This window comes from Miniopterus schreibersii (assembly GCF_964146895.1).
Source record: "Miniopterus schreibersii genome assembly, chromosome: 16".
Classification (NCBI taxonomy): domain Eukaryota; kingdom Metazoa; phylum Chordata; class Mammalia; order Chiroptera; family Miniopteridae; genus Miniopterus; species Miniopterus schreibersii.
Genome location: NC_138116.1, coordinates 8,842,591 through 8,856,204, shown reverse-complemented (window position 1 = coordinate 8,856,204; position 13,614 = coordinate 8,842,591). Strand labels below are relative to the sequence as shown.

At 35.2% G+C, this 13,614-nt stretch overlaps 1 protein-coding gene across 19 annotated transcripts in view; it reads right to left on the bottom strand.

Annotated features, from left to right (window-relative positions):
- Positions 1-13,614, bottom strand: part of BPTF (bromodomain PHD finger transcription factor) — a gene marked incomplete at its 5' end in the record, with an annotated part of 95,897 nt that overhangs the window by 58,671 nt on the left and 23,612 nt on the right. For 14 of the 19 annotated variants that reach the window (XM_081115893.1, XM_081115882.1, XM_081115897.1 and 11 more), the window contains 3 exons: positions 3,681-3,869; positions 12,488-12,676; positions 13,216-13,416. In XM_081115893.1, coding sequence (XP_080972019.1) covers positions 3,681-3,869; positions 12,488-12,676; positions 13,216-13,416 — 579 coding nt within the window. The remainder of the gene's footprint in view (positions 1-3,680; positions 3,870-12,487; positions 12,677-13,215; positions 13,417-13,614) is intronic. The other 5 variants (XM_081115886.1, XM_081115890.1, XM_081115892.1 and 2 more) reach the window with 3 other exon arrangements.

The following is a 13,614-nucleotide window of genomic DNA, read 5'->3' as shown; positions in this document are numbered from 1 at the left end:
AAACGACTGCATCACTATCCAATTTCCACTGGCCAGATAGCCGAACAAGATCTCATTTTTCTTTTTTGATTTAAAGCTCTGTAAAATTAAGACAGTATGGCATTGGCAAATGGAAAACCAAACAGAAAACTACTATACTTTATAATATAAAAATGCCATTTTAAGTAGAGAAAAAAATTGAATTGAGAAAACTGACTATCCATTTTGAAAACTATGGAAGTTAAAACAATTCAGCAAACATTTGTTAATTTTATGTATTCAACACCCCCTTCTTTCCTTTGGGGATATGCATTTCTCCCACTACAATATGATTCTGCCAGGACAGTAAATACATATCTTGCCCTATGTATGGAGTAAGCAACATCATCCAGCTTAGACAGAGCACATCACTGGCTGGCCACAGCAACAGTCTCAGAACTGGTTATGTGATCCAAACCATGCAGCATCCTATTCCAATTTTGAAAGTCTGAAGATGCAGAAACAGTCTTACTTTAGAAAATTTGGAGATGGAGAAAGGGTACTAGTGAGTATAAATTAAAGGCTGGTTACTTTTACCCCACAACATGGAGAAAACATCCAATAATAAGAGACAATAATAAACCCACCATGGGGGTGGGGGAGTGCTGAACAGGAGGGGAAGACCAGTGATAACCTCATTTGGGTTATTGCTGAGTCCAATAATGCACCCGATGCTGTCATTACTTCTGGACTTCCCAACTGTATGAGCCAATACAACTCCCTTTTTGTTTTAAGCAAGTCTGGTGAATTTCTGTCACATATAATCATTACAGTCTAAATAATCCAGCAGGTATTTTAAGATTTTGATCCCAAAATATGGCACTGACTAAATCAAGACGTGGTAGAGGTACTGAGTATTTTGCCATCCCAGGCTGGAAAACTAGAAACCTTCACTGTCTGGTAGCACAGCAGCTGGTTGGACCATCAATAATTCTTTCTGGGTCCCAGAACAAGAGCCTACCCATGCTGAAGGTTTATGCCAAGATGTTGAACTTGGTGGCTACATCTTGGAACCATCTATAAAGTCCTACAATAAAGATTTTTTGACCTCCTTTGGCCTAGGCTGGACTTCCTAAAAAGCAGAAAGGGAATGGCACAGAGCTTTTAAAAAGAAGTCCTGCACGCAAAATAAGGGAAAGGAGGCAGATAACTCACTCATCCCTACCAGTAAGACTTGAAAGGAAACCCAGCTGAGAGTGGAGGTCCTTATCTCATAGCCCTTGCCCAAAGGTCACACTATAACAGAGTGCATCCCTCTGATGCAGCCTGGAGGCAGAGTACACAGTTGCTTTACCCTAGTCTCTGGAGCTCAGTGTTTAATGATGTGAGGAGGCAGAAGCTTAGATAGACTATTCACTTGCGGGCAAGTAGAGGTGGTTTACCTTCAGGGACCCTGAACCACATTTCTGGGCAGTAGGTACCAGCTGGGTACCCAGACAATCTATAAGGGAGTGCCACTGCCAGAGAAAATTTCCAAACCTGCCAAGCTAGAATGTATGATTAGCCAAGCCTACAGCAATCATCAGCAACCTATCCCTGACAACAGCCAGCCAGAACTCGGCTGCTAAAGTAGAAGAGCCTCCAGAAGGAAGATCTTCCCATATGCTTCTCACTTCTCATCCACAGCCACCCTCCCAGAAAACCAATGGCAGCAAGATTTATCAAAGAATGTCCTCTACTATCAGGATACTGAGTGTTAAAGGAAGTCAAATTCATAATTTAGCTCATGGATTTTGAGATCAAGATAAGCCACATCCAGACTTAATAAAAAATAACAGACAACACGCAGAAATAGAAATCCTAGATACAATTATAATTACCAGATGTAATTTTGGGAAACAAGTTTTCGGAAAAAGTTTCAGTTGTGGGTAAAATCTTTTTATTATGTTAGGCAGAAACATTTTTTAATTTGAATACACAAGTTTGTGCTGAGCTACCAAAGGGTGGAATTGTGGTAATTTACTGTTTCCTATCTTTACTGCATCTCTGTTTCTTTGGAAACGACTCCTACCCCACTCCAATCATATACTTTTGCTGCAGCCATCAATCATAATACCTTGCCTGCCCTGGCCACAGGAGTGGGAACAGTATGTCCAAGATAGGCCACTCAAATTCCTTCCTCAAGGGCTTGGGCTTTGGATTTGGAGCAGGAGTAGTGGCCTTGCCTTTGGGTGACAGACCTTGGAAAGATATGAATACAAACCACAGATGCCATCTTTCCTGCCACTTGGAAAAAGCCTGTCTGTGTCAGGAGAGAATGAAGTTAACACACAAAGATATGCAGATCCAAAAGGTGAGAGGAAAGGGAGGAAGACAGAAACAGTCTTGATACCTGGAGGTCCAGTTATCCCCGAGGACGAATAATTACATTCCCTTTTCCCAATTACGTGAGCAGTTAAATTCCCTTTTCACTTCAGCTAGTTTAAGTTGATTAGGTCACTTGCAATTGAAAAAGTCCTAATTAAAACAGATCTCCACCTCACACAATACAAAAAATTATACTCCAGAAGGATTAAAAAGTTACAAATTATGTGAAATTACTGTAAAATACATGAATATTCTTGGGATAGGGATGGTCTTCCTTAATAAGACACAAAATGCAGAGAAACCCTAAAGAAAAGCATTGATAAATTTAACTACATAAAAATGTAAAAATTTCTGTACAAGATAACAGGAAGAGTTAAAAACAAGCAATGACTATATAAGTATATATGTAAAATCTAAGATTAATAGCCATAATATTTTATAAAGCATTCTTAAAACTCATTAAGGAAAAATATCAAAACAATAGAAAAAAAGAAGCAAATGACGTGAAGAAGCAATTCACAGAAAGCTGAACAAACACATGAAAAGAAATTCAACCACATTAGTAAGCAGGGATCTGCAAATTTTAACATGAAATCCTTTACCATTGGCAAAAATGAAGAGATTGATGATGCTGAATTTAGGTCAGAGTATGAAGAAATATGTATGTATGTAAACTACAGGCATAGCTCACTTTTAATGTACAATGAAGCAGTAGCCATCACTACTTTAAAATGTGCCTAACCGTTTGACGCAGCTATTCCACTTGCTGTTTCTATAACTGCCAAACATACTCACGTAAGTACACAAAGATATATGTTGAGGATGTTAAAAAGCATCACTACTTGTAATAATAAAAAAACTATTAACAGTCTAAATGTCCATTAAAGAAATAGTAAATGAATTGTGGTTCATTCATACTGTGAAGTACCATGCAGCAGTTAAAAAAGAATGAATTTAATTTATAACATAAAAAGATCCATTACGTGTATTACTGAATGAATAAAAACAAGGTGCAGAACAATACATGCAAAATGATCCTGTTTAAATTTAAAAATAACTTTTTATAAACATACACACATTAATGCAACTGCATGGAGAAAGATAAAAATGTTACACACTCAACAGTTGATGGGGGTTACCTTTGGGGAGGAGGGTGTGAAAAAGATCTATTTTTTCCTGTGTGCTTTTTGTATTTTTTAAAACAAAAACAGTAAGTGCAAATGCTACATGTTTAAAAAAAGAAGAAAAAAAGGAAAAGAAAATCTAAATCTTCCCACCCCCATCAAACTTTCATTTTAAAAATTAAAAATTAAAAAAAAAAAAAGCTTGCTTTAATGTAGGAAGTGTATTCTTACCTATCTCTTCTTGAACAGAGACAGGTGTATGAGACTCTCTTTCTCCACTGTCAGGATCATCAGCTGCCTTAGCAGATTCACTCTGGGAAGAATTTAGTTCACTGCTGCTGTTACTGTTTTCCAGATTAGGCTGAATGGAGGTAGTGGTAGCACTAGTGTTACTGCTGTCACATGTCTTGTTACGTTCTTCTAGAAAAATAGAATACCTGATTTTTAAATTGGAAATCACATCAAAAATAAAACTAATTGTCAGAAAAGACATTTTATTGTTTTAGGAGTGCATTACAAAGCTATATTTTAAAAAGAAAAGCTACTCATGTATGAATAATGCAATGTATGAAAAGAAGTTTGTAAGCAATACCCTGAGTTATTTTTTAAGTCTCTCAGTCTTTTAACTCAGACTTTTATAACCTTAGTCTACCATACAAAGCCAATTTTTCAGATACCCCAGAGCTGAAGAATAATAAAGTGATGTAACTATCTCACAAAACTCAGTGTTCACCAGATACTGCAGAAGTGATTTTGTTGAGATTATCCCTCAAAATCTGAAATTTACATTATTCTTACTTTTCAAACAGTATCAGAGTATTAGAAACAGATGAAAACAGGATTCTTTATCTCTGAAGTTTTCTGCCTGAATTCCATGCCTCCAAATTAACTAGAAGGTAATACCTAAGTGATTGTTAATTTTAAGGACAATTTAATAGTATCACTAAGAGTATAGTTCTAAAAGTATATCAAAATGAACACTACCCATGAACTGAAAGCCTACATCTTCCCATGGTAGCTGAGAAATTAAAAGACTCCTGCATTTCACTGTCAATAATAAGATACTCTTTAAACCAATCACTTCCATTAAAAAGTGGCTGAGAGTACATCACGAAGGCTATCTCTAATATGATGAGCTCCTAAGTTTTTTTTGAGGAAAGAACAACTTGATAGAAAAAAGGGAAATTATATGAACAGTCACAAAAGAGATGAAAACGGCATTTATACATATGGAAATATACTCACAATTCAAACTAAGAGAAATGCAAAGTAAAACTATATGGAGAAACTACTTCAGCTATGAGACTGGCAAAAATCCAAGTCTCACAATACATGCAGGTAGAGAAGCAGTGGGTTAACAGCACTTCCACACACTGCTGTGGGAATGCAAAATGGTGCACAGTGGATAAAAGGAAACTGGCACTATCTAGAAAATTACACGTGCCTTTATTCTTTAGCAATCCCATGTCCAGAAACCTACCCCAAAATACACTACCAAAAACACTAAATTATTTATTTACAGAGCTATTCATTGCAGCATTATTTATAATGGCAAAAGACCAGAAACACAAAATGGCCATCAACAGGACACTGGTTGAATAAAAATGATACACACAATGAAATATTATGTACCATAACAAGGATTGTAGAAATCACTATATCCACATAACAGTACTTATAATAACTTTCGTGCAAGAAAGGGAAAGAAATTTAAATTTATGGACATATTTTTATTTTCTTTAGCAAAAAAATCCCACAAAAAACTGCAAGAATAACCAGAATGGCACCTATAAGGGAAGGGAAAGATCTGGATACCTAGAGAGGAAATCGATAAAAGTTCTTTGTTTATATACAGTTACACAGTTTGACTTCGAAATCATGCCACTGTTTTACATTTTTAAAATATTAAAATTAGAACAAAGTGAAACAAATAAATCCTAACTGTATATCAAGTTGTCGGCATAACCACAATTATTTCAAGTGACTTTGGAACACAGTATTTTGACTGTACATCCTTACTGGAAATATGGTAGAAGGATAGAGAACTGCAAAAAAATCCTAACTGCCATTCAGTAGACTTATTATTCACAATAGTAGTAATGTGAAATTACTATGATCTACAAAATCATTTATTACTATTTTAATGCACACTGAGATATTAATAATATATAATTATTAATGGACATCAGTATCAGGATAAAGCAAATACCTAATTAAGTTACTGTCACTAGAAACTAAGGCTTTCAGTATAAGGGAAAAGAGAAAAAAGCACAAAAATGAAGAAACTAAGTATGCAATCCTCAATCTGAATTTGAAATGTCGGTATGAATTGGTCTTTTTTTTTTTTTTTTTTTTTAAAGGTATTTTGTAATACTACCCACCAAAAATACCTAGAGGCAGAGAGAGCCCAAGAGCAATAAGTACCCCAAGGCCCAGATTATGGTCTCTAGATATCATTCCCCACTAAAAAAAACACAGGGCTTCTTGGAGAAATGATTGATTGCAGGTCAGGGGTAGATAATGTGACAGATAAGCATCAAATATCTTATTCTGCCCAAGGCAAGGAGGCAATCTAAGGCTACAGATCATGGCAAAAGGACTCAACAGCCAACATGAAGGGGCTCTGCTGGTTCACATACATGAAATGAATGATAACTGAAACAAACTGAATATATGACGACCCATGGGTTCAAATGGATATTTAAAATAAGAAAGTCATGCCCCTCCCTCAAAAGTTCAAAACTCATGAATCACCACTGAGGGTAACTGGACATCAGGCTCCTGGCTCTGAAAATTAGACTTTAAGAGAAATAATTAAGCATCTATTCATGCTCTAACTATATTTCAAGGTATTCAAATAGAAATAGCCTTAGATAATGAGAAAATTCTTTATAGAAGATTCTAGTTAAAAATATATAGAAAGCCCAGCCGGCGTGGCTCAGTGGTTAAGCATAGACCTGTGAACCAGGAGGTCACGTTCGTTGTGTGCTCAATTCCCAGTGGGGAGGCAGCCAATCAATGACTCTGTCCATCATTGATGTTTCTACCTCTCCCTCTCCCTTCCTCTCTCTAAAATCAATAAAAACTTTTTTTTTTAAATCCTCACCTGAGCATATTTTTCCCATTGCTCTTCAGAGACAGTGGAAGAGGGGGAGAGAGAAACATGGATGTTGAGAGACACAATGACTGGTTGCCTCCTGTACACACCCAACCAGGGCAGGGGATTGAGCCTGCAACCAAAGTACGCACCCTTGGCCAGAATCAAACCCAGGACCCTTCAGTCCGAGGACCAACGCTCTAACCATTGAGCCAAATCAGCTAGGATAATAAAAACATATTTTTAATATATAGACATATATATATATATAAGTAAAAATAATAATACAATTAAAAATCACCATGTCATAATCTCGAGATAGATAACTGATTCTGGAAACATCATCAATGACTGAGAGATTAACAGGGAACTTTACAATGTTACCACTTGAACAAATCAATCTTAGCATTTGTAAAGGCAGAACAGACAGAACTCATGAGTCTTTTGATGCAATACAATATGAAGTACTCAGAACATAATTATGAAGTATTCTGGCCAAAATAGCTGAAAATGAATTTAATCAAGCCTTCAGAAACAAATTAACACCAAGAGGAAGGAAACAGACAAATCCTGGATGTGGGTGATTCCATAGGAGGGCACACTAGGATTCTCCAACAAGTCAACAACAGGTGAAAGAAAAGAGTTGGGAAAAGGGGGAGTGTTTTAGATTAAGAGACTCAGGAGATATAAAACCAAGTATCATGTCATATGGCGACCTTATTTGTAGTTATTTCAAGCAGAGCAAATGTAAAACAAAACAGAATAGCATTTTTAAGTGAAGAAATTTAAATTGACTGGATATTAAGGAATTGTCAATTTTATTAAAATGATAATGGCACTGTAATTATGTAAGACAATGTCCATATTCTTTAGAGATGTATGTAGGACTGATATAACATGTTTGGAATTTGCTTTAAAATACTGCAGTAGGAAACACAGCTCAAATTCACATCAACAGGAAAGAGAATAAACAGACTATGGTATAATTACAGAGGACTATTATAATGCAGTTAATATGAAAGAACTCCAGCAACATACAACATTGTATTAGTAGTATAATATAAAGTGAAAAAATTAAGTTCCAAAAAGTTACACTTAACACAACACAATAAGACATACTTAACACAATATACCTGCTATAAAGTTTAAAATAACAAAAACAGAAATATATAGTTTTTAGCAAATCATGTAAATCAACTCAATGAGGCAAGAGTACGAGGGTTACACACCACTTTCACATCAGGTATGAACAGTCTTAACTCTATCGGGTTTCCCTTGTAAGAAGAAAAGATGTTAGTGAACATAGGATTCAGGATAACAATCACTTCAGGTAGGGAGAGGGAGGCAGGGGATGAAACTGGAGAGATGGTTAGTTAGGTGCAGGTTAGTTTGCTTTTTGTTTTAGGTGACACATTCCTAGTATTTATTTCATTATTAAAGAGAATTTAAAACCTGAATGAATTAAGAAGGACTATGCAATGACTAGTGACAAATGCAATTAACTAAGGATTATGATTTATCTAATACTGTACACCCCTGGGATCAAAGGGGGGGAGTTTTTTTAAAGTTTGAGACAAAAAAAGAAAATAAAGGAGCTTAAAAAAAAAGCATGGGGCCCGGCCGGGCGTGGCTCAGCGGTTAAGTGTAGACCTAGGATCCAGGCAATCAGGGTTCGAATCCCGGTCAGGGCACATGCCCGGGTTGTTGGCTGCAGCCGATCAATGACTCATCATTGATGTTTCTAGCTCTCTCTCTCCCTCTCCTTTCCTCTCTCTGAAATCAATAAAGATATAAAATAAATAAATAAATAAAAATAAAATTTAAAAAAGCATGGGTGAAGCAAGTATGATTAAATCTTGATAATTTTTAAATCCAAGTGTTAGATATATTAGGGGCATCCATTTAATTTTGTGTATGTTTAAAATTTTTCATTAAAAATTTTATATAAAAGAAATAGCAAATTTAAAATTTGAGAGCTACAAACCAGTAATACAATCAACTAACTCAAGTTGGAAAAATACATATAACTGAAAAAAGCAAAGCAAATCACACAAATAACATCTGATTCCTCAACTAACCATTCCTTTTACAGCTATAGATCTAGATTTATAAAGTGCAGCATACCTAATGTATAATTGTCTAAACATCATCTTCTCAAATAATAAAGTAATATATAAAGATATACCCTCATTTATGAGTCTGGAATGCATTTTCTCAAGAAAAAGTGATTAGGTTCTAGACCAGCTCACAAAAACCATTTTTTAGCATGTAATATATCCAAGTATGGTTTTAACCAAGAAAATAATTCTGGGATTGGGGCTTAACAGATTCTGACTATACGTATCTTAAGATACTTCACAGGAAGTGCTCTCTGCCATTAGGGAGATAATGGTACTTCATAAAACAGGCAATCACCCTGGCCCATGTGGCTCAGTTGGTTGGAGCATCCTCCTGTATAACAAAAGGTCACAGGTTTGATTCCTGGTCAGGGTACATATCCAGGTTGCAGGTTCAATCCCCTACGCAAGTATTTTGATCTAAAAAAAAAATTAAACTTTCAAGGTGTTCCATAAACTCATAATTCATAGCTTTTTTGTTAATTTGTCCCAAGTTAATTTGTCTTACATGAAAAAAGTGTTTTTCTCCATTCTGGTTGAGAATACTGACTTTGTTGGTTTTGTATTTTTTAAATAATAGTCCTAGAACTCTTCACCTCTTTACTTCATTAGGCTACAGGATTAGGGGAATCTCAAGCATGTGCTTCAAAACACCACAAAGAAGGTAACACCTACCAACACATGTACATTTTAGTCCTCACAGTCCAAATATTCTAGCCCCACAGCAAACAGTATAGGTTTTGCTATTTACAATACTACTTTCATTGGACATGACAAACACTGTAAATAAATAAAAACAGGAAAAATTTTAGTTACGCTCAAACCAAAATTATATATAGGCCTTGATCTTCAACTTCTGAACATAAACACCAAAGCCTAAAAAAACCCACAAAATTCTAAGCAAAAAACTGCAAGGAAAAAAAAAAAAGTAACTTTTCCACCTGATGGTAAAAGGGAAAATTTTTAAAAGAAAAAAAAATGAGGTAAAATAATCAGAATATATATGACTAGAAACTAAAACGAAACACATCAAAAATAGTAAGAAATGAGCATTTAACTGCAGAACCTACAAAAGCCATTACTGATCAAATCAATGAGGTAAAAGTATATGGGTGATACATTAGTTGAGCATCTAGTATCAACAGCTTCTTATCCACTGATTTTATCTTACAATATAATTAAAAAGTAAAGCAAAGTACTATATTTTAAGATGTCATCCCAAAAAGTTAAGAAATATTTGAGTTTAAGGTGCTAGAAGGATATGTGTCCTTCTTTCCTCTAATAAATTTAAAAATTGATATTCTGGTACAAAAAGTTTCCAATCTAAACTCCAGCACAGAAGTATAATTCTGAAATTGAGCCTTTTGTTAACTATAAAGATGGTACACTGAATACAAAACAATGTTTGCCATATGGGGTCGTTTTGAGCAGTAAAACCATGTTCATTAACTAAAGTGAAATGTCTGAAATGCAGATACAGGAAAAAAGAATGAGGGCCTGGCAAGAGTGGCTCGGCCGTTGAGCATCGACCTACGATCCAGGAGATCATGGCTCGATTCCCAGTCAGGGCAACATGCCCAGGTTGTGGGCTCTATCCCCTGTTGGGGTGTGCAGGAGGCAGTCGATCAATGACCCATCATTGATGTTTCCCTCTCTCCCTTCTCCCTTCCTCTCTCTGAAATCAATAAAGACATATTAAAAAAAAAAAAAAAAAGAGTATGAGGCAGTGAATGGATGTTCCCCTCTCACATCAATGTTTCTCTTTCTCTCTCTCTCCCCCCCTTTCTCTTTAAAAAATAAAAAAAAATCAATAAAAATATATTTTTTAAAGAGATTAACTTTTTTAAAAAATGGGATGTTTTATGCCAATAAAATTAAAAATTTTAATGGAATGACTGTACTTCTAGAAAAGTGTAACTTAATAAAACTGATACAAGAAACAGAAAATATGAATAGTTCACTATTACCGAATAAATGAAATCTACAATGAATAACTTTCCCACAGTGAAACTCCTGGACCAGCTGGTTTCAGCAAATATTTAAGGAATAAATAACACAAACCCACAAAATTCTTGCAGACCAGGAAAAATGGGAACTTGCTCCAATTCATTTTATGAGGCCAGCATAATTCTGACACCAAAGCCTAGCATGGACATTATCAGAGAAGGAAAACTGTAAGCCTATCTCACTCATGAAAATAGATACAAAAATCCTAAACAAAATATTAATAAGCTGAATATAACAATAAACAGGAATAAAAGTGAATCACAACCAAGTGGTATTTATTCTAGGAGTATGAGATTGGGTCAACACACAAAAATTCAAGGTAGCAGCTTCTGCTTCCAGGCAAGATGGAGTACAGGGACTGGATTTACCCTCACCCATGAAACCACCACGATCAAAAAAAGAGATCACATGACAGAAAATGAACAAAGCAGCCCTGGCGGGTATGGTTCAGTTGGCTGGGTGTCGTCCCATGCACTCTCTGTGCACTCAACGGTTGCCTGTTTAATTCGCAATTGGGGCACATGCCCCCACAAGGGATGTACAGGAAGCAGCTGATCGATGTCCGTTTCTCTCTCTCCCTCTCTCTCTAAAAATCAATACAAATTTTTTTAAGAAAGAAAGAGATAAAGAGAACAAAGGAACTCACAGGCACCTCACAAAAGAAGACATCCAAATGACCTATATATCCATATACACACATGAAAAAGTGCTCAGGCCAGCCAGACGTGGCTCAGTGGTGGAGCATCAACCTAGGATCCAGGAGATCGCAGTTTGATTCCCAGTCAGGGCACATACCTAGGTTGCAGGCTCTATCCCTGATCGGGAGAGTGAAGGAGGCTGCTGATCAATGACAACTCTCTCATCACTGATGTTTCTATCTCTCTCCCCCTCTCCCTTCCTCTCTCTGAAATCAATAAAGATTTTTTTTTTTTAAAAAGTGCTCAGCATCCTTAGTCACCAGGGAACAGCAAGTTCAAACCAGAATAAGATATTCCTACATTCCTACCAGAATGACTAAAACAAGGAGGAAGGGGGAGAGAGGGAAGAATTATGTGAAATTTTTATAATACGTAGAAAAAAATTTTTCAGGATTTCCGTCAAGGTTACTAACTATAATTCTTGATTTTTAGTGGAATTAGCAGTGTTTATTTTCTTGTTTTTTTCATCTAAATTTTCTAATTTGTATTTCAAAAAACACGTAGCTCCTGTAATAAAAGTTTTTTCATTTTTAAAAAATGCAAAAAGAAAGGCATAACAACATTCTTGGTATAATATAACTTGTTTTGAGTATAATTTTAACTTTAAAAAGCTTAAAATACGAATTACTGATTAACTTACTTTTATGTCAAATATATCTTGCAAAAAATGTTTTATGACGATGTTTTTTTATTATAATTATATGGTTTGAAATGTTAAAAAAAAAACTATATGAGCACATGCAAACATAAAATTAATCTGTTAGCACATACAGAATTGGAATGGTCAAATATTCAACACTGAGCCATTAGTATGTAAGTACTTAAAACCAAAATATCTGCCACTATGGTCTGGTAATGAATATACAATTAAATCTATTAGACAAAAACATCTAAATGAACTTTAAAAAGCATGAAGATTATGATGAGTTTCAAGCACTAACTGCAAGAACATTTGTCAAACTCCAAATGTTAGGTGACAATTTAGCAATCAGGGATGGCACTTATGTAAGCAAGCAGCATGAATGAACATATACTTTAAAGTCTTAGGTGACATTCAGCTTTACTACAAAAGGGAAGGATTCCCCCCATTACAGAGGCATTGATACACGCCCTCTGTACCTGGCACATCCTGGGGGAGCTCAGATGCCACCTTCTTCTCTGCCATGTTGCTGCTATCATGGGTTTCTGAGAGACACCCCTCAGGACTCCTCCCTTCAGAGGGACTAGTCTCTTCTGAAGAAGCATTTGTTGTGTTGTCGCCAAGATTTGCTGACTCAGAGTTACCTTTATCCCCAACTTCTGTTGGCTCTATAGTAAAATGCACAACAAAACTTTAAAGATATCCTTTAAAATTGCTTTAGGACATATGGCCACATTCAATCAACTACTAAAAATAAATGATCACCAAAAAACCTGCTTTCACTTGAGGGCCACTTTGAAGCACTTAGATTCTGGGCTATTTTTGCAGTAGGTAATTCAAAAACTATTTAAGAATACTTAATATATTAAGAATGTTTAAGTAATTAATATGAAAATGAACAGGTTTTATCACATAAAAAATTGCATATTCTGGTTTTAAAATGATTTTTCACCAACAAATTTCACAGGGAAATGGCACCTTATTATGAACTAAAGATATGAGTATAACATTATAGCAAATTGAGTAATATACAAAACTCACTATAATGATTATGTATGTTACAAGGAGAAAGGGTGTCCTAATCTCTTTAGAAATATAAAATTCAATAGTTGCTTGTATAAAAATGACTCATTTTCATTTTGTAAGTATAACTAGAGATTTCCTAAATAACTGATGAAATATTTTTTTAACCAAGTAATTTTTTTACCCTCAGGTTTTCCTTGCTCAGGATCATCATCTGGCGCTTTGTCATCATTGTCTTTTTCAAGAGACCGGTCTTCAAACTCCTCTCTGCTCTTCTCAGCATCTTTGGAGTTATTCTCAGTCTCACTGTTGTCCTTTTCTATTTCTTCTGGACTTTTAATATCAATCTCCCCCTTTTTTGCTCTTATGGATTCCAAAATTTCTTCTATAATAAAAAAAAATAAAAAACTTTGTTTCTATATATACCAAATACCAAAGTACTACAAATGCCGCTTAAGAGTTTCAATTCAAGTTATTAAAGTTAAATATTAAAAGCATTAGAACTATGAAATAAGAATCAAGATCGATAAAATTTTGACGTTTAAGAACTCAACTAATTTGGTTATCTTCACTTCTAGAAAAT